The following is a 24,092-nucleotide window of genomic DNA, read 5'->3' as shown; positions in this document are numbered from 1 at the left end:
GACCGTCAGCCAGGAAAATCAAGAGTTACAACCGGAGCCAACCGTGGACGTCACACATGCAGCACTGTCTGGATATCTGGGAAGTGTACTCCTGCAATTACCGTCTATCGCCGTAGGTGCCGCCAAAGAGAACAAAACTGAGATCTGCGAGATTACCACTTTAACCCAGGAGACCAGGGTCCCGGTCCTGTGTGAATTCAAAAACCCACCCCATAATGTTTTCCCCAACCTTACACTTGTAATTATTTAAGCCTAAATCTACAGACTGTGTGACAAAGACCACATCCACCACCACGAAGACACTACCATGTTCATCAGTGTAACATTCAAAAGTGCACCTGAATGATGCACCAAAGGGATGCGACAAAGCGCTCGTATTTGATAACGGGGGACGAGTTGGTAAAACTGAGCCTGATGGGAATGGTGGGTTTTTTGCAGGTATTTTGTTCGGGGCGGAGTGAGACTTTGACTTGCTCATAGATAAAAAGTAGAAAAAAGAAAATTCAAATTGAAACTTTACCAAATGTAGCATGGCGATCCAGTGAAGTTCCTGAAGCATTCATTTCAAAACTACAAATGTGAACCTCATGGGAAACCAAAGGACGAGGTGCACGATGAATTTGTCATTCAGTGGTGTTAAACCTCTACGAATGTCACATATCCAGGAGTTATTTAAATCTCAAAGTGTTAGAACAAATGATGGACCAACATTTCAGTAGCTGATAACTGATCTTCACATTTCACTGTTAAATGCATTTTGAATAACGTGTCCTTCTTGCTCCACAGGTGCTCGAGGAGGGATCGTTGTCACAGGGCCGAGGAGATGTTCCGTTTCGCCACTGACATTGACCGCTGTGTGAAGGTCATCGCTCACCCCGACAGCATTGCTGTGTCAGCACATAGTGTCCCCGTGAGTCTGCTTTATCATTCCACCAATCACCGTCGCTACACGCACACTAAGCCTGCGTTTATGAGCAATCACTGAGAGTAGTCTTGTACAGCTACACGCACAATGAGAGGTGAAGACAGAGAGGATCGGGTGATTCTCCCTGTGGGGCGTTCACACTATTTAGTTTGGTGTGAACACATGTAGTGTGGCACGGGAGACGTGTAAAAAAAAACCTTGGGTGAGAGATGTTTTTGTGGCAGTGAGCTGCTCCGTCTGCATCTCTGAATCTTCTGCCAAAAGGTTGATTACGTTTCCTAAAAGTTAAATTCAGCTGTTTTTGTACAGTGGCCAAGAGAACGGAGGATTTAAGTACAGTAGGAGCCGGGATTAGCTCAAGGAAATAGTTCAACATCTTTTGGATTTACACTTATTTGCTTTCTTTGCCGAGAGTTAAATGTAGAGGATTAATACCACTCTCATATCTATGAAGCTAAAGCTAGCAGCCCGTTAGCTTTGCACAAACACTGGAAAGCAGCTAGCCTTGTTATGTCCAGAACCCCTTCAGCACACTAATTAAAAGCTTAATATCTCATCATTTAATCCAGGCAAAAGCAGAAGTTTAAAAACAGCTAATTACAGGAAGGTTATGTCCTGGACTATTTCTTGGCCGAGAGCAACGACTTCCTGAAGTCATTTCTGTCCTTTGTGCAGGTCGGCATCTGTACGGATCATACAAATAAGATTTACAGCGGTAATCAGTGAGCTTAAAGGGTGCTGATTGGTGGCTGTTAGCTTTCGATAGAGCGAGGTTAGCTGTTTCTCCCTGTTTCCAGGCTAGGAACACAGAGTGCTAAGCTAAGCTAACCATCTCCAGGCTCAAGCTTGATATGCACCAGACAGATACGAGTGGCAAGAAAACTGATTAGCATATTTCCCAACTTTTCCTTTAACTCTGATAAAAATAGATTCTTATATTCTCTCTATATAGCTCTCGGCAGACGGTAATATTTTCACTCTAACTGCGCGGGGCTGTTAGCACTGGCGTTTGTGAATAAGGTGCTTTTTGCCACGAGGCTCATTTGCATGGAAAGGGGCCAAATTTGCCCCGAATGTCTGCATAATGACTCGTTTAAATACGTGCAAACGGGACCAGAGCAGAGACGCTGTTTGCTTTGCGGCGCACTTTTTGTGCACAAGTTCAGCATGCTCAAAAGCCACGCAATCCTTTAGTAAATTCCCCCCTAAATCTTCTCCCTCTCCTGTTCCTTTAGCTTCTGCTGGAGGTGAATAATGTTCCAGACCTCTCAGCTGGAATCACCTGTTCGTTCGGCCAGCAGGCCCAGGTGGAGGGTCACGTCAACGGGAACAGGGTCATGTGTCTGTCCCCGGCTGGGAAGGAGGTGCCTCAGATACCAGAGGGACAAGGTGAGGCTTCATGTTTTAAACAAAGGAACAGAAAATGAGATAAAGACAGAGGGCGATGTCAATGTCAGGTGAAAAACTTTTAATATCAATATTCCAGACGCATAAAAACAGCGTCTCCTTTCAGATTGACCACCTTGTATTTTGTGTTTATCCGGAGAGTTTGATAAGTACCAAGGAGCAGTGGAATTTTCTCAGAGCATATGCACTAATCCCTCAATTGAAGTTTCTGACTGAAGGTTTTTCTCACGACAACAGCAGTGTGCCCTTGCAGAGACGCAGACACCAGGTGGCTCTTTACAGAAATGTGATAAAAGTATTAACGTTTTTTTTCCTCATTTTGACCTCCTCTTTTCGCTTATTGTTTTCGTCCTTTCATCCACCCTCTTTGTCTCTCTCTCCCTCTCCTATTTCCACGCTGTTCTCTCTCTCTCTCACACATATTTTTAATTCTCTCTCCGTCCTTTCATTCTGCTCTCCTCTCTCTCTCTCTCTCTCAGACTGGGCCGGCGTCGAGCTTCGTCTGAACTCAAAAGAGACGGGGCAAATGGTCGCCAGCACAGAGGTGAAGTTCTACAACTGCAGCACACATAAAACGTGAGTCCATCACCGTCCCCCTCCTTCCTTCCCTCCCTCTCTCCTCCCAGCCTCCCCCAACCTTTGATTTGTTCAATAAATGGAAGAGCACAACTTAATTTAGGGCAATGATGTACTGACGCTCGCAGCTCCACTTAAGATCGGGCTGTTAGATAACCTCGGAGTTCAATTTATCTGTCAGGTTTCATTTGAATCAACATGATGCATTCGCCATGGCCTGTTTGTTTCGACTTTGCTTAAACTGGCAGTTTGTGGGCTTACTGCTCGCAGCTGTAAACACAGATTACTACTGATTTTTAAGTCATTAAATCTCTCTGATCTTTTTTTAAATGCATTATCATTTTTTAAAGAACAGATGCTGTGTATTACGTAATGCCTTGTGCATATTCACACCTGAAAAACTCCCCTTTAAACCGACAGAGCAGCTTTTCTAACTCCATGTACTCCTTTGTAGGCCAGTTGTCCCCCAGGACCCCTAAATAGATAAGTACCCAACCACCCCTTTTGACTCCACCGTGTCCCGAGGGCCGCCGCCACAGAATTGTGTTTGTTAGATACGAGACATAAAGACATCTTTGATTTTTAGCTTTCCTCTGGAGCCGTGAGGGAAGATGAAATAAAGTAAATTAAAGAGGGGCTTCATTTAAATGCTCATCTGTTTCACCCCGCCTAAAAGCTTCCTCACTGTTCAGGGAAGCTGCTCTGACTTTGAGCCATTATGCTAATGTCAACTATATTTACCGTAAGAGTAAACTATGACAAGAGTGTTTCTGCCTGAATAACAATTGCAGACAGCGCTGCAGAGGTGGATCTCATTAGGAAGAACGCCAATCACTGCGGCAGCAACTGTCAGCTTTAAATAAAGTCCACATATCAAAAACGTAATGAGTTTTCACACAAAGATAAGACAGTTAAGAAAGCTCGAAAAAGGTTGAATCAAACTGTCCAACTTTAACTTCGACTTCAACGTCAAGCCTCTTTTCAAACATGCGCTGCACTCCTGAAAATGTCCCGACACTGTCCGGGTAAATTGAAAAACTTTACGTCCGACTTAATGCAGATTTTCCCAGACAGCCTCCTGGTCACATGCCTGCAAGATGTCGTGGCGAGTGGATGTGAGCAGGTGATAGTAAGGAAATTTCAGCACGACCGGTGCGAAAACCAGAAGAGCTACACGTGATAGGATGATTAAAAACATCTGAGGTCGGCGGCCCATTTACAGAGGCTGTAATCCTCTATGCAGCGGCCATAGGTTCGTCTCCCACCCTCAGCCCTTTGCCGCGTGTCATCCCCATTGTCTCTTCCCCTGTTTCCAACACTATCCACTGTCTTCTCTATAAATAAAGGCATACAAGGCTACAAAAAAATCTTAAAAAAGAGCATCGGAGGTTGAAGAAGATGGACCATTTAAAGACAAACTGGAGTGATGAAGGGATGGGGGAGCTTCTGGCTGTGAGGGCCGACGACAAAATTGTACTTTTAACATCATGTCCTGCCTCAGGAGACGCTGAGTGTTGAGCGTCGGCGGAGGAAGTTTAGTTTCTTAGTTATAAAGCTACACAACATAATGTGCCATCGCCGTCATGGATTTAAAAACAAATAGGTGAATCTAAGCTAACGCTGCATGTGCATGCTAAATGCTAACTGTGATATGGTCAGCAAAGCAGTTTGCTTCTCACAACTCAGCGATCAATTTAACAGAATCATTTTCAAGAGGCGGGACTTCTGATTCCTCCTGTGATTCTGACTCAGACGACTCAAACATAATGTGTAGAGTTGTGCTACACTGATTGTAACATGCGTACTTGTTTGCAGAGACAGGAAGATGTCAATCAAAATGTGATTGGCCCCGCCCACAGTCTCGAGCTTTTTGATCGGTCAGACAACTCACGTTTGTGATAGATAGAAATGTTTATTGCAGCAGCAGAACATAATGCATAGAATATCTTAAACCCCCCCTATTCGGAGCCTGCAGGTGGATGCTGGGGTGGTGGTGGGGCTGAAAGTGTGAGTGCAGTGCTGGTGCAGGGCAGCGATGGCATTGACAGAGCAGAGGGAGAGACTGGAAATGTTGCAGTTTAAATCGACACCACATTGGGGGGAAGTGTTTGTCAGCTCGAGTTGCCCGCCTGAACTAGCTCGCGGCTCCGGTTGTAACTCTTGATTTTCCTGGCTGACGGTCGCTTTCCTTTTTAGACTGTTTGCTTCATCTGAGCGTCGAGTTTGTTTCTTTTTCTTTGGATTTTCACTTATTTTTGAAGTTGCATCTGTAGTCATCCATCTTTTCTTTGTTAGTTCAGCCATAGTAGATTACTGTTTACTCGCAACACTTGCAGAGAGCGGAAAAGCAGCCGCTTAGCTCCGCCTACCCTCTCTGGCAGACCAACCACTGCCGGCTGATGGAAAACGCGTCACTAACTGGGCGCCGCTTGTGATTTTTTCCACACCAGACACCCAGTCTGTAATGATGCAAATGCAAAGCCTTTCATCAGTGGGCCAAAGGCTCTATCACCATTGTGTTACCTCATTCGGCGATAGATAGTGACTTAACAGACATTTATTTACATGAAAATCTTCAAGATTTTTTACTTTAAATCAAATCTTTGGTTTTAAAGAGAGTGATCAAACTGCTGGACAAAATTGTCAACCACTGAGCCAGCTGCTGTTACAGACTCACTGTGACTGTGTCATCAGCAAACTCCAGCCTGAACCTCTGCAGTCATCACCGTACATTATTTATAAAATAGGTGACAGGAGGCGGTGATCCAGTGGAGGAGCAGAAAATATCAGACATGGAGCCGTTTACCCTGACAGACTTATGAAGCACATTTATGATTACTCTTCTGATCAACTCACTTATTTACTGATCTACAGATCTTCTTCTCGACTGTCCCGAGGTGGCAGAGTAAACAGAGACAGAGGAGAAGTAATATTTCCTCTTGTTTCAGCTGTTACTGAGATTATAACTGGCAGCTGTACATGCACACTTCACCAACCTTTAACTGAATTATGCTGCATCATGAGCACACAAAAGCTTAATACAGGGGTACACAACTCCAGGAGCCAACATTTGATTGATGGTGTATTCACAGCCAAACCCAGGAAATTAGCCCACAGTGGATACACATGCCACCTATCCAAAAATGCTCTTTGACTGCGACATGAATGCCCCGATACAACCGTATTAAGCCATTAGAGAGAAACAGTGGGAAGCTCATCACATCCGCACCGCACCAATACGGCCTCCATTAGCTGCACAGTGACCCTGTGAACTCCTGTGATTAATATTTCAGACCAAACACACGCCCAACCAAGCTCCTCTTCCTCCACCTCCCCCTCTACCGCTATCACCTCAGCATCAAATCACCCTCCATAATTAATTACCCCGTGTTTGCAGCTCCCCGCCAGTCCAGCTCTAAAAATACCCAACCCCCAAATTTCTCTCTTACACACGAGCACACGTTTCTGTGTCCACACTGGCCCTGGGCTGCTAATTAATATCAAAATTTAATGGTGCTGCACTACATTTATTGGCATTTGTAGCTCGATTTGAGCAGCAGTATTCGAGTTCTGTCTTATTTCAGGACCAAAATTCAGGGACTGTGATCTGTTTTCTGCACAGTGGTACACCTCTATTAATCGCCCGCCCCAGAGGGAAACAGAACGTGTTCCATTTACAGCTCTCCAATTGCTCTGTTTGGTGTAACAGAAGCTGAGCGTCACCCATCTCTGTTCTCTCATCTCTTCATCTCACAGTTTTATCAAAATCAGGTCCCTTTTCCCTCCCCAAAAAATTAAATCCAGCGTAGCTGCGTTGTCTCGGCCCAACTTTAATCCACAGCTGACCCTTGGCTGCAGATCACTGAGTCAGAGCCAGAGAAGTTGTGCAGTCGTACCCATCAAATATTCAGTTGATACTGTTACTGTCAGATTTTGCTTATAATCCAGAGATGGAGGGGTGATTTTCATGTCAGTCAAAAATCAGAAGTATGAAGGAAAGGTCTGTAAAAGTTCTCATTAAAGTATGAAAAAGAAAATCTCAGGTTGCTGGATATCAATATGAAAAACAAGGACGCTGTATGTCCTTGTAGACATAATACATCTCTTTATTTAACTCTGTTGCAGCCGCTTAGTGCTGCAGCATCAGAAGGACACTTGTATAGTTTCTCTCCTGCCAAGAATTCATGCTTAAGGTCATTAATTGTCACCCACGACAAAAAGACAACCATTCATGACGTCTGAATAAAAACTGGGGACGCGTCCGATTGTTCTGTGAAACAATCACAAGAAAAAAATCAGCAAAAGCTTCGTCAGTCTCCCTTTTCAATGCTCTTCAGGAAAGGTGGATGTAGATGATAGGATGCTATGTCAATGCAGGGTAAGTCTATACAGGCCTGAGGATGTATAATTAAAATTCTGCATCGTGTAGTAATGTGTGCATCTTGTCCCGCAGGTGTCTGTCCTGTGTGAACAGCACGTTTCGCTGCCACTGGTGTAAATACCGCAACCTGTGCACCCACGACCCCAGCAGCTGTTCGTTTCAGGAGGGCAGAGTCAACGCCTCAGAGGTACGCTACATTCACAGCAATGTAAAGACAGTGTAGACTTATTGCTTCATTAGCTGATTAAAGTGTAGCTTACAAGAGTATCACCTTAAAGGCACAGTTTATACACATAGCTACACAAAGTGTCAGAAAGTATACAGCAATGCTAGATGCGCTACGAGGCTGTATTTAGACACAATGATGGTAATGTCTCTGTGTTATCATGCTCTCAGTAAAATGTCAACATGCTGATGCTATTCATGTCAGCATTTACTTATTGGCACCAAACATAAAGTACAGCTGAGGCTGATAGGAACACCTTCATTAAACAATGACTTTTCTAGTTAATTTACTGATTCAACTGTTACTTTTAAGAACACTATCTGTCGCCTTGTGACACTTTCACCTTAAAGGCACAATTATTTACACCTTCGGTTTGCGTTGATTTTGGCGCCCCCTGTGGACAAAGCCGTACCTCCCACCTCTTTGCTGATTTTGTCCTGTGCATGCTTAAGTTGTTTTTTTTAACAAAAAATCTCTTCCTGCTTTCTTCAACTGTCAGTACTTTCAAATCTGTAGTTCTATGTTTTTTTATGATATGGACTGCTTTATTTAATAATCATAATAATAATAATAATTTTATTTGATGGCGCCTTCAGGTCAGACCCAAGGTCACCTTACAGGAAATAAAAGCATACAATAAAACATCACACATTATTAAAACCAGACATCAACCTAAAACAAGTGTAGTGCACAGTGTCAAAGTGAATATGCCAGTTTGAACAGGTGGGTTTTGAGTTTGGATTTGAATGTTGTGATGGATTTTGACTGTCTTATGTGTGGGGGGAGGGATGGTTAGTAGTCCAGCAGAGGCTGAGCGGAGGGTGCGGGAGGGGCTGTGATCTTGGAGGAGGTCGCCGAGGTAAGAAGGGGCTAGGTGGTGGAGAGCTTTGTATGTGAGGAGGAGGTTTTTGTATTGGATGCGGCATTGTACTGGGAGCCAGTGAAGTTCGATGAGAATAGGGGTGATGTGGTCAGACTTACTATATTACTATATACATACTTTATTGTATGTAAAGGCCCAACTAGGGACAAGAGGTGAAAATTAGCAAAAGCTATAAACTCTCTGTGCAACACATCAGTTTCCTGCTATGTACTGGAACTATGTTAATTTGCATCGTCCCTATTCAAATAAAATAAATTCAAATTCAATTCATATGTATCACTCACTTTAAATTTTTGCACTGGAAGATGTAAACAAAGGCAGCGTGCAGTTAATCACTTCGTCTGACACCTCCCCCCCGGCAGCAGTTTCAGGCATTAAAAATAACTACATAGAAATAATCAATCTGTCGCTGATGGTCTTTTTTGCCTTTGCAGGTCATATAGAGTCATCAGAATTAATGTCAGTCTGTTTCATAACCAGCAGAAAACTCTACAGCCATGCTAACGGCTCTATTAGGCTGCTCTCAGGCATAAGGTTGCTAACGTCACTGTGCTAACATGCTCACAATCACAAAGCTAACTTACTGATGCTATGTAAAACATGCTTCTCATTCATGGTTCAATGCGTTAGCATGTTCATGTTTGCGAATTAGCACTGAATGTAGAAGATATCTGAGGCCAATGGGAACATTTTGCACTGATATTGAAGTTTCAGTGCTATTAGCAGATTAAAGTAAATAGCAGACTGCAGTACAGAACGGCCCCAGATAAAGTTTTTAGGTAATTTAGTTTGTCAATCAGAGATTTACTTTAATGAAGGTTTTTATGTTAAAAATTAATATCAGCCAATAAATTGTGATCAGATTTATTACATTTTAAATGTTATTTTATCGTAAGATACAAACACTGTATTCCAACTGAAAATCCACGTGTGTTTAGATTTAAAGATCATTTATCTGTTCACGTGTGACAAAGAATCAGGCAGACTGATGGTGTCATGCTGGCAGGTGTATGAGGCTGTATGTAGGCACAATGATGCTAAGTCACCATGCTAACATGCTCACAATAACAATGCTAAGACGCTGTTGTTATGTAGGTGTTCCACTATGTTCACTATTAGTAGTTTAGTGTGTTCACATACTAACGCTAACATTGAAGGAAACGTCCTTATTGAACTGAAGTTGAAAGTTGTGTTTTTTTTGGCTGGGACGTGTCATACATGAAAGTTTGTAGCTTCTGCAAATGTTTTACTCTTCATCACTTGGTTTTTTTTCACACATGCAGTGCAATTAAATATAGAGCAACACACTACACAAACAACAAAACTACACGTAACACATCGTGACAATGAGTTTTACACGTTTTTAGAGAGAAATTAAAGTCTGGACTTTTGTGGACTGACCATCTGTGGGCACCATCCCCTGAGCCTCACAGCAAGGCCGATGACTGAGTGAGCATTAAGAGGCTTACAAAGCTGCAGAAAGAAATTATTATCAATATTATTACAGAAAACTGAAGAATTACAGACATCAGGAAACAGTACGGCCCTTAATAATCATATGTGGTACTTAGCATACGCTACACAGTCTCTCAGTCTTACATATAGTTCTGCAGTGGAAAGAAAATTTAGCATTAGCATGCAAATTATGTTTGGATTAGTGTGTTTTGGCTCCATTAATCTCAGGGTTACATGATGCCTTCTTGTTTATATAAACATTCGCATGTATTAATACAGATTACACAGTGCAGATAGACAGGCCCACACTAATAGAGTAGATATAAATAGACAAATATACATATAAACTAGTTATGTAAATACTTTTCATAGATTATGTATGTGTAATTTAAAGGCACAGCAGCAGGGAGGGCATGAAAAATGCAGGCTTTCATACTGTGAATGGTGCAATTATGTTTGTTTGTATGTTTTTATCACAGAACTGCCCTCAGCTCCTGCACTCCGGGGAAATTCTCATTCCAGCAGGCGAGGTCCGACCCATCACCCTGAGGGCCCGCAACCTTCCCCAGCCGCAGTCGGGCCAGCGGGGCTACGAGTGCGTGGTGCACGTGCAGGGTGTCAGCCACCGTGTCACGGCGCTGCGCTTCAACAGCACCAGCGTGCAGTGCCAGAACAGCTCGGTATGACCTCAAACACTCCCTGTGGGACTCTCACAGCTGTCAAATGAGGCACACAGCTTGGTTGCTGTGTACGCAGGGTACACGGGGTACATCGCTGAATACCGCCCGAGGTGTGGAGCATACTGAGGAGAAAGTAGAGGAAAGGGAAAGTGAGGGAGAGGAGGGGAAAAGAAAAAAAGTAAGAGAAAGGAGGAGAGCGACAGGGTAGAGAAAGAGAAAGGACAGGACATTAAAGTGAAAAAGACGACCATGAGTTTAAAATGACCTTGTCTTGTTTGTCATTTTTGGTGTCGAAAGCATTCTGGTTTCCGTTCGTAGTCCGTAATATCGGAACTCTTTTTGTGGGCTTTGGTTGTATGCAGCAGTGCTGATTCTGGCAGCTATTTTAGATTTAGTTTTAGTCTTTAGACAGAAATGCTTCTTAGTTTTAGTCACATTTTAGTCATTTTTAACCTTTATAGTTTTAGTTGACAACAAGGCGAAACATTTTAGTCCAGTTTTAGTCAATAAAAAGTCACATGTTAGTCGTCACTTTTAGTCAAACTCCAGTCTCTAGTTTGCTTCAGGTAAATTAACACTTTAAACAGCCGATGATGGCTCCTTTTTGTGTGAGCGCGCACAGAGCCTGAAGCAGAAAGCCCGAGTTAACAGAGAAAGTTCACAACCACCTTCGTGGTACCCCTTGTGTCTAACTGGTGCTTTAAAATATGATGGATTAAAAATGTACGACACTAGCCAGCACTAACATTTTAGTCACGTATCGTCTCGTTAAGAAAAACAAAACATAAGTGTCGTCAGAGTTTTTATTATCAACGATCTATTTTTAGCTTGTCAGCGTCTCTTCTTCATCATGGAAAAAAAGATTGTTGACGAACGTTTCTCATAATAATCAGTCATAATAAAAAATCAGTCATAATTTCCATACACTGGTATGCAGGGAAACAGTCAGTGTGGAGAGAAAAAGAGGCGTAATACATCGGCTGTAATGCAAACCCGGCGCCCATCGCGTAACGGCACTTTAGCATTTTATTAATCTCTTCAAACAGGCATCTTATTTTAAGTGCAGCTAACAGTCCAGTGATGAACATCTTCACATCAATTCAACATTTTTTTACATGTCAAGTTGCAAGTTGTCGGACTGTAAACAGGAAGTCTTGGCACAGAAATTCACGATGTTCACGATGCATAAATTGCATTTCAGATGAATACAGGAGTTTTGCACGATGATATAATGTTTTAACAGAATCTGTAAATGAAGCAGAATACGATCGACAGACACGATCTTTGGTGTCAAAAGCGCTCTAGTTTCCATTTGTAGTCCAATTAACGTCCACTAGCTTGTGCAGGCTTTGGTTGTATGCAAGAAGAAGAGAATAATGCATCGGCTGTAATGCAATCCTGGCACCCATTGGCTATCAACTAATGGCGAGTTAGCATTTTTAGTCTGCTCAGTCTGATCATTATCGTCTTCAGATCAATTCAACTCAATTTTTTGCATCTCAAGTTGGTAGTCGGACTTTAAACGACGACCATCACATGGAAAAGGAAGTCTTGGCACAGAAATTACCTTTATTGCTTATCCGAGTAACCACAGGCGACACTGAAAGCACCGACAAAAAGGCCGTTGCTTCCAATACCGTCATCACAAAACATCCGATACTGTCAGACTTTTACATCAAGGTGTTCACGATGCATGAACGTGATGTTCCTAACACATGGTGACAGCTTTGGAATGAATACAGGAGATTTTTCGAGAGTTTTGTCGCACAATGCAAATGAGGGGCTACATTTCAATGCAAAGCACACCTGCAACGCTGTGACAATGAATGAAAAGGCCATTTTCCTCAGATGTGGATGATCGGCCACCCCAGCCGGGGTTTGTGTCTCTACACGTCAAGGAGGAGAGGAGCAGACAAGCATGGCAGAAATGACAGATGGTTAAAAGCCTCGTCTCTCTGCTGCCCTTTCATCCTCTCATTTTCCCCCCACTCTGTCTTTCCCTGTATCTTTTTTTTTTTTTTTTTGTGCTTGGATTTCTCTCATTCTGGATCCACTTAGCGCGCACTCGCTCACTCTCTGTTTCTGCTTTATAGTACATGTACGAGGGTGTGAGGATCAGCGACCTGGCGGTGGACCTCTCCATCGTATGGAACGGCAATTTCATCATCGACAATCCCGAGAAGATTAAAGGTGCCTCTGCCATCCATCACTGCCAGACCACAGAACTGTAAAGCACTCAATCCACAGGGGATAGATGGGTCATACAGATCACTCCAAGGCTTCCAATGGGCCTTGGGAGAAAGTTCACAATAGCAGCGAGTGTTATCAAAAAGCACCCAATCACTTGTGCCCCGAGGGGGAGAGGGGTGAATCTTCATATTTGCTCGGTTTGGTTTCCTCTCCATCAAAATGCCATGAAAGGTGTTTGTCAGTTGTCACTGTGGGTTGGACATTAAATACATCCTCACAGTCAAGGATGCACAAAGTGGTGGCCATGAATCTAACAGGCCCTGTCATTACTGAGGTAGGTTACTTTATATGGGCATGAATAAAGGCTACTTACAGGAGGGAGGATGTAGGAGACCGACTTCAAAGAGAGGTTTAATGGATTACTTTAGCATCCTTTTTCTTAATGTTTACAGAGGGACTTTAATACTTAACATGGCCTCTATGGATTTCATTGAATTCACAAGCTGGCTGTTCCTGGTTATAGATAGTTAAGTTTTCTGCACAGCTTCTTGCACCCTTGACTTTCTCTGTATTTAATTGTTGTCCTATATATTGGACCAACATTAAAAATAGTCCATCATTGAAGTTGACTTTTTTGATAGCTTTAAAAAACTTAACATAACATTTATTTGTTTTCCTGCAGTGAACCTCTACAAGTGCAGCGCCCAGCGGGACAGCTGCGGCATGTGTCTGCGGGCGGAGAGGAAGTTCCAGTGCGGCTGGTGCAGCGGCGAGGGACGATGCACCATGAAGCAGCACTGTCCTCCCATCTCCCCCTACGCGAGCCGCTGGCTCAACCTCTCTGCCAGGAATGTCAAGTGTACCAACCCACGCATCACTGAGGTGAGTTGTTTGTTTGGCCTGTGGCCGAGGCTGTAGGTCTATTAGTCAGTCTGTTTGTCAGTCTGTGTAACCATCAAGCATTAACATATAGGGTGTTCAAATTATACAAACACAAGATGAGAAGTTCTGTAGCCAAGTAGTTACCTAACTATGAAGACTCACTTAGAATAACAAGTCTCTCTTGTAGGAAGAATCAAACACATTTCTTGGTATGGATTTCTTAAACTAAAGAATCACTTCAGTTCCTTTCAAAGATGCTTCATAACATTTGGATTTATACAAGTTTGAGCTCTTGAACTCGGCAAAAGTTGAAGATGGAAGAAAGGCAAAGTTTTGTTTTGGGTGTTTTATCAGCAACAAGAGAATCTCAGTGAGGTTTCAGGCTGGTCTGAGAAAAACACAATGTGAAGCAGGATGACACGGTAGCTGAAAATACTTTCACTCTGTTTTGGCTCCCAACCATAGAATTATATAAGAATTGGATTTTGCCAAGTTGACATCACATATTTGTTTGTGGACTCCTGTTTTAAAGCTTCGAGTTCAGCATGTTACTGTCTCCATCTTGGTTTGTTGGAGCTAGAAGTAAGGGCAATCATGCTGCAAAGACCCAAACGATTTCCATTAGAGGAAACAGGCTGCAAATATAGAAACGATGCACATTTAAAAACACATGCAAAAGTCCAAAACAAATGCAATGACAGAAACGCGCTGGAAGTGAAAAAAACATGCTGCAAAAAGCCAAAACAAATGCATTGGCATCAAATGTGCTGCAAATACAGAAACGATGCAAAGTCAAAAACAACCCAGAAAACACACGCAAAAGAAAAAACAGTAAATCCAGTCGTCTGTTGGGCTGCAGCGCGATTGCCCTTGTCAGCCACCGTATAGAAGTGACCGTACTTTGATAAGAGAACGGAGCTGAGTGAGGGTTCAGCAAATGCTAGGGTGTCAGCTAACGCTAATGCAAGATTTGTTGGCAAAGTTCATCAGAATTTAATGTAACTGTTATATTTATTGCAAAGCCAATTTCTGCTAGCGAACAGGCTTTAAACAAAGTGTTCTGAACAGCTTAGTGTCTTTTATTAGGACTGAATTTGAAGACATTTTACAAGTAAGATGCCATGCCAGAGAGCATCCATCCATTATCTATACCGCTTATCTTCAGGGGGCGCAGGGGGGCTGGAGCCTATCCCAGCTGTCACTGGGCGAGAGGCGGGCCCTGGACTGATCACCAGTCAATCACAGGGCTGACACTTAGAGACAGACAACCTTTCACACTAACATTCACACGTACGGGCAATTTAGAGTCACCAATGAACCTAACGAGCATGTCTTTGGACTGTGGGAGGAAGCCGGAGTACCCGGAGAAAGGTCGCCAACGTAAGAACCAGGATTCGAACTCGGAACCTTTAGCTATGAGGTGATACCACTAACCACTGCTGTCTGCACCACTGTGCAGCGTTGCCCAATCCTGCTCCTGGAGAGCTACCTTCCTGCATGTTTTAGGTTTCTCCCTGCTCCACACCTGATTTGAATGTTTTGCTCATTATCAATCCCCTGAAAAGCTTCAGTTGATAACGAGCAGATCATTCAAATCAGCTGTGTTAAAGTACAGAGAAACCTAAAACATGCAGGAAGGTAGCTCTCCAGGAGCAGGATTGGGCACCCCTGCCACAGAGCATACCCTTCCTCGTCTATTTTCTCTCAATTCTCATCAAATAATAACAAATTAACATCATGCTGAGTTGAAGAAGACTTATAAAATAGCAATGACGACCACAAACTCATTACTAAATGTTTTCTGAGGTCATAAATCCACTGAGAAGTCGGCTCATTTTCTCGTAGACTTCATTTTGCAATCAGTGTAGTCGCCCCCTGCAGGCCTTCAGAAATAATGCAGGTTTAAGGCCCCTCAGCACTGGCTTTACATGTCAAACCTGGAAGCTGCATCCACTTCCTGTATACGGGTTATGCTGCCAACTCTCCTTATAAATGTCCCCATCGTAACAGCGCAGTGTTACAGCGTCTTGGTAGATTTTAGTCTCGGATTGTTGGAGAGTTTTGTGTTTATAAGAATGTAAAAGTATTTCTTAAAATGTAGGTTTAAATAACTTCTGGCCTCTACAACATCACAGCACCACAGTTTAGTTTGTTCCTTCGAGGCTTCGAGCAGCGGCCCAAAGCCTTTAAATGTCCAGTTACAAGCCTGTTTCTACTTTGTATATTATAAAAAAAGCACGGCAACACATCTTAAGCTAACACATCAAATACCAACCTCCCAGTTTCCCAAGTGACTGTTTACCTGAGACCATCTCACATTTTCTCCCTCGCCGGCTGAAGACTTTCAGTGCTTGACAGCTAAACGAATTCAGTTTGTTTAGAGAGCGGTGATGGATCTTTTATGTCACAAACTCCTGTTCATCCTCCTGAATGAGGCACAGTGGGTCAGGCACAGAGATGCAAGGCTCTTCCACTTCAAAGAGCCGCCAGCCTTTGATGTTCCTGTCACATTATTAGTGTTTCTGAAGGAGCTGCAGCAGAATGAATCAACCGCAGAGTCCTGCTCGGAGAGTGGAGGGAGAGCAGCTCCGACATCGCTCCTGTTTGGCTCTGCAGGACCAAAGGTTTCCTGCTGGGATGGTTAACTTTACTCTGAATGGGTTTCTCAAGGCTTTCCTTTTCACTGAATTATTCATTAAAGTTTGTTTTGAATTATGGTGGATTTTAAGGCTTTTTGAATGAACCCTGTCAGTGTGCGAGTTATGTAATGCTCACAGGTTTTAGGTACATTTACTTAATGTTAGATTACAGACAAGCTGTCTTAAGTGTTTCTGTGGAGATTATCAGACCTTTAGACGTGCTAAGTAAAAAAAATGGAGGAGGCATCTCAAAGTGCTACGGTTCTCGAAGATTTTCATTTAAATAAATGTCTGTTAAGTCTCTACCTATCGCCGAATGAGGTAACACAATGGTGGTTGAGCCTATGTCCCACTGATGAAAGCCTTTGTATTTGCAGTATTACAGACTAGGTGTCTGTGGCGACATTCGCGGAAAAAATCACAAGCGGCGCCCAGTTAGTGACGTGTTTTCCATCAGCCAGCAGTGGTTGGTCTGCCAGAGAGGGTAGGCGGAGCTAAGCGGCTGCTTTTCCGCTCTCTGCAAGTGTTGCGAGTAAACAGTAATCTACTATGGCTGAACTAACAAAGAAAAGATGGATGACTACAGATACAACTTCAACAAGAAGTGAAAATCCAAAGAAGAAGAAACAAACTCGACGCTCAGATGAAGCAAACAGTCTAAAAAGGAAAGCGACCGTCAGCGAGGAAAATCAAGAGTTACAACCGGAGCCAACCGTGGACGTCACACATGCAACACTGTCTGGATGTCTGGGAAGTGTGCCATTGCCATAGGTGCCGCCAAAGAGAACAAAACTGAGATCTTCAAGATTAGCACTTTAACAAACACACTTTGAGGCCAAACATTTTGCACCAAAGTGGCTCCACATGAGAATTTGTGACGGGCGTCCTGGTATTTCTAACCAGGGCTTGTATGCATGTAGCATTTTACCATGTTTTTAAGTGAGAGCGAGAGAAAGACTGCTGTATCCTGGATGGAATAAAAGTGACTTGACTTGCCTTAACTAAGGAATCGACTTGACTTTATTTGCCCAATAGAAAAAGACTCCAGACTTGCTTGAGACTTGCACCAAATGACTTGAGCAAAGATGACTTGGTCACAACACTGGTATGCTTAGAGAGTGGCTAGGCTGCCTATCACAAATTATCATGTGATGGTTATTTTGGGACAACAATATTTGGCCTCAAATTGCAATAGTTGAGCGCTATCTTAAACCTTAGCGCTTTTAGATGCTTTAAAGAATCTTAAGTTGGTCCATTTGCCTTTGACAATCTCCACAGAAGCAACCAGGAAAGAGACATAGCAATGCAAATACACCAAGTTGTCCAAATATGGTCACTTCTGGTTCCAAAAGAACAAGAAGGCCGGTGTCCAAAATGCTCAAGGCTTTAAAGCAGTAATCTACAAACCAATGGGTGACATCACGGTGGCTTCGTCCACTTCCTGTGTACAGACTACGGGGGTGGGAAAAACTGACCAGCTGACATTTGAAAACCGTTCCTCATCTTTCCATCACTTTGTCCTCCTTCCTCTGCAGGTGACCCCAGTGGCCGGGCCTCTGGAGGGCGGCACACTGGTCACCATCCAGGGCCTGAACCTGGGTCTGTCCTTCTCTGAGCTGCAGGGCAACGTGGAGGTGGCAGGTGTACGATGCACCCCGCAGGAGGAGGGATACATAACTGCAGAACAGTAAGAGAAACTCCTCCCCTCCCCTCTCCTGCACAGACACACATGGACTCATAATGTACTGTACGTACACACACTGCACAGATGCACAAGCAGAAAACAAACACATGCACCCTCCTCTCCTCCCTCACTCTAGTTTTCTCACAGTCTGCGAATAAGCTGCGTCCCAGTGAAGCCTCATCAGGTTGTAGGATTGTGCGCGGGGCTTTGCCTTGCTCTGTTGCAGTCAGAGCCAAAGGAAGAGACAGTCTTCTTTGTGTCGTTGTCGTTATGAGGCTGTCGGCGCAGCTGTAATTGAAATGCGCTGCATGTCGCTGACTGGAGGGACAATCTGTTAGCCATGTGTTTCTCTCACAGCCATGTAATGCGATTGGGCTCAGGCTGCGGGGACTTTATTTATATCCTTGTAAAAAAAAAAAGAAAAGGGAAAAGAAAAAGAACATGCCAGCAGAAAATTGGAAAACTCTGGTGATGTATGAATAGAAGGGCCGGGCAGGGACGATTCATTGGGTGCTCTTATTGTATTCAGTTTCAGGGCCATTCATTTGGCTCACACAGTGCTTTAAAACATGGCATTACAGCTGTTACAACCATTAATTCCAGCATGGGGTCAGTTGCTATAATGACTTATTCATGGCGCACTTTATCTTATTGACCTGACAGGCAATACTGATTTATTGAAGAAACCCCTGCGTTGTCATGGCAACCGGAGGTAATGGTGGGTGGCAATCGTGCCGGAGATGAGGAGGGGGGCAGTTTATCATTTGAGTTATATTGCTGTTATAGGTTTCCCATTAGGAAGAAAGATGGCCCGCCGTATTGACCCACAACTTCTATGAAAGTCTGCCTCAATCACAGCGGCCGGCAGAGGCCATCTCCCCCCCCCCGCGCAACTCATAACAAATGAAACAGTGCAGGGGTTCTGCTGTGTGTGTGCCTAGCATGCGCTGTGACTTGTATGCATAACACTCTGTCGCATATCTGTGTTTTATCTGCACCTACATTCATATATTTGTGTTTTTTATCCTGCAAGGATTGTCTGTGAGATGGCTGCGGCTCCTAAAGGAAGTGCACCCGGTCCAGTGAAGCTGTGCGTCGGCGAATGCAGACCAGAGCTACGAGCACAGTCCGCCCAGCTCTACTCCTTTGTGGTAACTATGACACTGAAACATATTTATTTTTCTCCATTTGTTCTTAAGTGTCGGCCATGATGTACAGTGAACATTGCTGGTGAAAGCCATCAACCAATTTCACGGAGTCATGCCACAATCAGAAACTAAGGACGAATGCGCTCGATTTGAAAGACTTTTACATTCTTTTGCAGGTTTCTTTAACGGTTTGTTCACTGTAGATGGCCAATGAAAATAATGGGGTGCTTTATTTCACTCAATCTAAGATTTCTTACTTGCTTTTGAGGATGCAAAACATTTGCAGCGAGGGTCGTACTTCATTAAACTCCCTTTTTACCTCAGGAAGCTCTTTATCTACATTTAAACAGTCTCCTTGTAAAGTTTTAAACACAGTGCTTCCTTCAGCCAAGGCCGTTAAAAGAACAGCTTTTCAGAATCAGATAATTAATAAGACATACTGCATACTGTGTCTGACCTGTGTTGAATGAAAAATGTATGAATTGTGGTTCTCCACAGACGCCTTCGATGCTGGCCCTCACGCCAGGCAGAGGACCTGAATCTGGGGGCACAAAGGTCACCATCGTCGGGGAGAACCTGGGCGCCGGAAGCACTGTTAATGTGTACTTTGGAAATCAGACATGTGAGCTGTTCAGGTGAGGCTAATGATAACATAACCTCCTGATGTTATCTTAACACACAGACTGTATAAAAGAAGTGATGTCACCCATAGGTGTGTGAACATTTTAGCCTCTGCCATCTTGTTTTTTTGGAACCGAAAAGTGACAAGAGGGTGGATACGCATTGTTACGTCCCTATCCTTGTTGACAGACTGCTGTGGTAGCAACAATCAATCAAAAGTAGCCACGCCCTAAAGCACACCCTGCTTTATCATCTACGATGTACGCCATCTTGGTCCTTGGGCGCAGAAGTGACCATGTTTGGACGAGAGGTCGGAGCTGAGCGAGAGGGTTAGCAAAAGCAATCAGCTAATGCTAGTGCTAGCTCTGATAGCAAGGTGCAGTCAACATTTATGGTAGCCTTGATGTTAAAGCGGGGGTAATAGGCTAATTTCAAGCTTCAGATTTCACTCTGTGATACCTGCGGAGTAGCTTAGCATAATTTACAGTTAAAATAAACCCTCTGTGCGGGCCCTCGTGCAGCCTGTGCCTGAAACGACTCAGTCAGCTCTGCCCCTTTAAGAAACCCCACCCCTACAAGCCCACTTTCTTCTGATTGGCCAGCTCTCTGAAGCCTTCTGAGGCTGCACTTTGTGATGTCACAAAGTGCAGCGTGTAGAAAAAGAAGAACTGTGGGCTGAGAAGCCTGGGGGTTACTTCAACATACTTTCACCTACAGATGTGAAACTTCACCCACGTTTAGTTTGGACATCCAACACTGTAACATCATATGTCTTACAATGTGAAACAGTATAATACCCCCTCTTTAATTAGGATGCTGATTTAGGCTAACAAGAGACTTTAAATTAAATTTACTGACTAAAAAATGAATGTCCAACTAAATGTCTTATATTATAACCGAACACCTACTAAGGTATTTTCCAGGTCGCTGCCGGAACAACTTGATAATTACAGTCCATGCTTTATCTATATTACAATAAATGGGACCATCATTTACAAAACATCATAATATATGTGAGAAGACTTGAAACTAGAGACTGAGACCATAAAGTCATTTAGAAAATGTTTACTGAGACAATAAATCAACAAGAAGTAGGGACATTTTCCCATCTGGTTTCATACAGTTGGACTTTTTGCAACCAGTGGAGACGCCCCCTTCTGGACATTAGAAACAATGCAAGTTTAAGTCACCTTCCGCTATGGCTTCACTTAAACAGAGTCTACTTCCACTTCTTATATACCGTCTATGTCTTAACCTCATATTCCTCAAGACTCCTGAGTCACAGACACCAACCGGAGACTGCCTTAAAAAAATATTAAAGACTTCTCTAATCTCTATGAAACACAGGAAGAGATCGCTCTATTTAAAGAAGCACACTTTAGATACAATTAAGTGAAGTCTCATTAAGTGAGGAGTCTTACTAATGATTTGAGGGGAGGTGATGTAACCCACAGCGGTAGGTATTGTTCTCAGTGTATTTATAGATATCTATTTAAAGTTCAAAAAGCCTCGCATGGTAGGAGTCAGGAGGGCGAGGAGAGGAAGCCATTAGCTGGAGCACTCTCTAATTACACTGCTCCATCCCTAATGTGTCTGTAACGAGGAAGGGATGGGACAGTCTATAATGAATCCTCTTCTCTTATAGTGAGGTGCATGGCTCATGACTGGGTGAAGTCAGAGATATTCCGCTGCAGCCGTCACAATCGGAAGCATGAATAAATCTTTTCTCTCTGTTTCTCCCACCAGGAGGTCGATGTCGGAGATTGTGTGCTTCTCTGCTCCGTCTGTGACCAGAGCAGGACCGGTGCAGGTCAGCCTGAGCGTGGACCGGGCCAGAGTTCCTGGGAGTCTGGCCTTCGAGTACATAGAAGACCCCACAGTCCAGCGCATTGAACCCCTGTGGAGCATTACCAGGTAAAACTTCACAAACCGCTTATACACAGATACAAGCCACATGTATGAAATGGTCCCTGACAGCGGTGAAAGTTAACTTCCTGGAACTCACTGCGTGCAGTTTGAAACTCGCCCCATTGTTCACAGAGAAGTTCTGATAATATGTCCACTTTCGTGATGGTAAATACATCTGAGTTGAGGTACAAAACACTAAGCAGACAGCTTTTCACCGACAAGTGCGTGTCGGAAATGTATGTCAAATTAAAGAACAAATTCAAACTGTCAAGAGCAGAGCGGGTGGCAACAACAGATGCCTGGACGTCATGTGCAACCAATTTATATGTGACAAAACTATGAATGGATGTCCTGAAATGCCATTTTTTTTGTTTTTATGATTATTTTAACACATCTGCATGTTCTTTGCTCTGCTTTCTGAGCAGACACACGGAGCTCTGTCCAACAGTGTTTTTACCTCGTTTTCTAGTTTATTTGGCTCAAATTTGTGCCGTTAGCAAGAATCTATTATTTCGTTTTTGGGATTCTCTGGTCTTTAATGAAATATCTGTTTACAAGGTGAGCAGAGCCCATCGATAGAATTAGTCGAATTTAAAATAAAAATCATGAAGATTTTCATTAAATAAATGTCTGTTAAGTCTCTATCACAGAATGAGGTAACAGAATGGTGACTGAGCCTTTGGCCCACTGATGAAAGCCTTTGCATTTGCAGTATTACAGACTGGGTGTCTGTGGCGACTTTGGTGGAAAAAATCCCAAGCGGCGCCCAGTTAGTGACGCGTTTTCCATCAGCCAGCAGCGGTTGGTCTGCCAGAGAGGGTAGGCGGAGCTAAGCGGCTGCTTTTCCGGTCTCTGCAAGTGTTGCGAGTAAACAGTAATCTACTACGGCTGAACAAACAAAGAAAAGATGGATGACTACAGATACAACTTCAAAAATAAGTGACAATCCAAAGAAGAAGAAACAAACTCGACGCTCAGATGAAGCAAACAGTCTGAAAGGAAAGCGACCGTCAGCCAGGAAAATCAAGAGTTACAACCGGAGCCAACCGTGGACGTCACACATGCAGCACTGTCTGGATATCTGGGAAGTGTGCTCCTGCAATTACTGTTTATCGCCATAGGTGCCGCCAAAGAGAACGAAAGTGAAGTCTTCGAGACTAGCACTTTAATTAATAATGGAAAATTAATACTTAAAAAATGCAAAAAAAATTGCATCGTATCGAATCGTCTATGAATGGTATCATAGCCCATGTACATAGATGCGTATCAATTGGTCTTTAAAGGGAGAGATGCACCCCCCTGATATACAGTTTCATGTAATTTATGACAAATTACAAAATGACAAATGAAGACTCTTTGATTGTTGGTTAAACAAAAGAACCAATTTGGAGACGTGACTTTGGGCTCTCTGGAATTGTGCTGAGCTTCTACACAAATTTTGGACATCTTATAAACTGAAGATGAATCGATTAATCATGAAAATAGTCGACTGATTGGAGTTATTATTAGTTGCAGCTCTATAGGCCTATACTGCTAACTCTGTATGGCAACGCTGGTGCTTCCCTGAAACCGAAGCCTTTGCAAACTGCACACATCATTGTTTCACTGGGGGGTTTATCAATATAAAATATTGGCAAATTCCTCACATTATACTCCAACTTATGTTACCATCTCTGCGAGCATCACGCTGTTGCTGTTTGCTATCATGATACATTTCTTAAGATGCTCTTCTTTGCTGCTCTTAAACAGAAGGCACCTCTGGCAGCACTGATAAATCCACGGTGGCGGCACAGTGCAGTGTACTGTGAAGGCTACTGTTTTGCTCTGATGATGGTATTGCAGGAATGTCTTATATCTGCACAGTAATTGGAACAACTCTGTTTATTGAGGCTTTGTCATCATGATGTCACAAAGTTTAGGGCCCGAAAAAAGAGTGCTTCTTGCAAATTGCATAACATTTGGCAGTCCTTTAACTTCCTTTTGATTTGACAAACGTGCCATAATTAATGGGTGAGGAAGCAAGCTCATTTTGCAAATTGCAGCTTGCATGTTGCACATTTGATGGACCAGACTCCAGACTGATTGAAGACTAAGTGGGCATGGATCAGCTGCTCTTCTGTATCACTGTATTTCTCGTTTTTACTGCCTGAATGCCTTCAAATCCCTGCAATGCTGCTAATGTTACAATGAAACTTAATGTGCTGCATAAACAGTCCTAGCGTTACCTGTACGCCACTGAATAAAAGATGGCACTTGATGTGGTTTGGGCTGGGATTACCCAGCACTCGGTCCCTGCAGGTTAGACTTCAGAGAGACACCCTGGCCCTCAGCCTGGTGACAGGAGGAGCTTTGTGAAGCTGCAATCAAGAGCCCTCATCATGAATGTGCAGCCCCACTATGTGGCCCTACAAGCTTAGGTAGCCTTTGAAGTGTGAGAAGAGAAGGATTGGCACTCTGTCAGGTTGACTATCCTTTCCAGTTTTTTTT

The 24,092-nt window shown here is 43.4% G+C and overlaps 1 protein-coding gene across 1 annotated transcript in view; it reads left to right on the top strand.

The window, feature by feature from the left end:
* LOC138605325 (plexin-A2-like) overlaps positions 1–24,092 on the top strand; it is a 106,165-nt gene that overhangs the window by 47,583 nt on the left and 34,490 nt on the right. Inside the window, exons 5-15 of the mRNA XM_069677503.1 lie at positions 787–910; positions 2,161–2,314; positions 2,812–2,908; positions 7,362–7,476; positions 10,333–10,533; positions 12,627–12,723; positions 13,406–13,605; positions 17,780–17,931; positions 18,962–19,079; positions 19,575–19,711; positions 21,444–21,611. Of these exons, the coding sequence (XP_069533604.1) occupies positions 787–910; positions 2,161–2,314; positions 2,812–2,908; positions 7,362–7,476; positions 10,333–10,533; positions 12,627–12,723; positions 13,406–13,605; positions 17,780–17,931; positions 18,962–19,079; positions 19,575–19,711; positions 21,444–21,611 (1,563 nt within the window). The remainder of the gene's footprint in view (positions 1–786; positions 911–2,160; positions 2,315–2,811; positions 2,909–7,361; positions 7,477–10,332; positions 10,534–12,626; positions 12,724–13,405; positions 13,606–17,779; positions 17,932–18,961; positions 19,080–19,574; positions 19,712–21,443; positions 21,612–24,092) is intronic.

This window comes from Semicossyphus pulcher, unplaced genomic scaffold (assembly GCF_022749685.1).
Source record: "Semicossyphus pulcher isolate SPU_LCO1_2020_fin unplaced genomic scaffold, fSemPul1.0.p SCAF_3, whole genome shotgun sequence".
Classification (NCBI taxonomy): Eukaryota; Metazoa; Chordata; class Actinopteri; order Labriformes; family Labridae; genus Semicossyphus; species Semicossyphus pulcher.
Note: the sequence above shows the minus strand (reverse complement) of the source record. Positions and strands in the feature narration are given on the sequence as shown.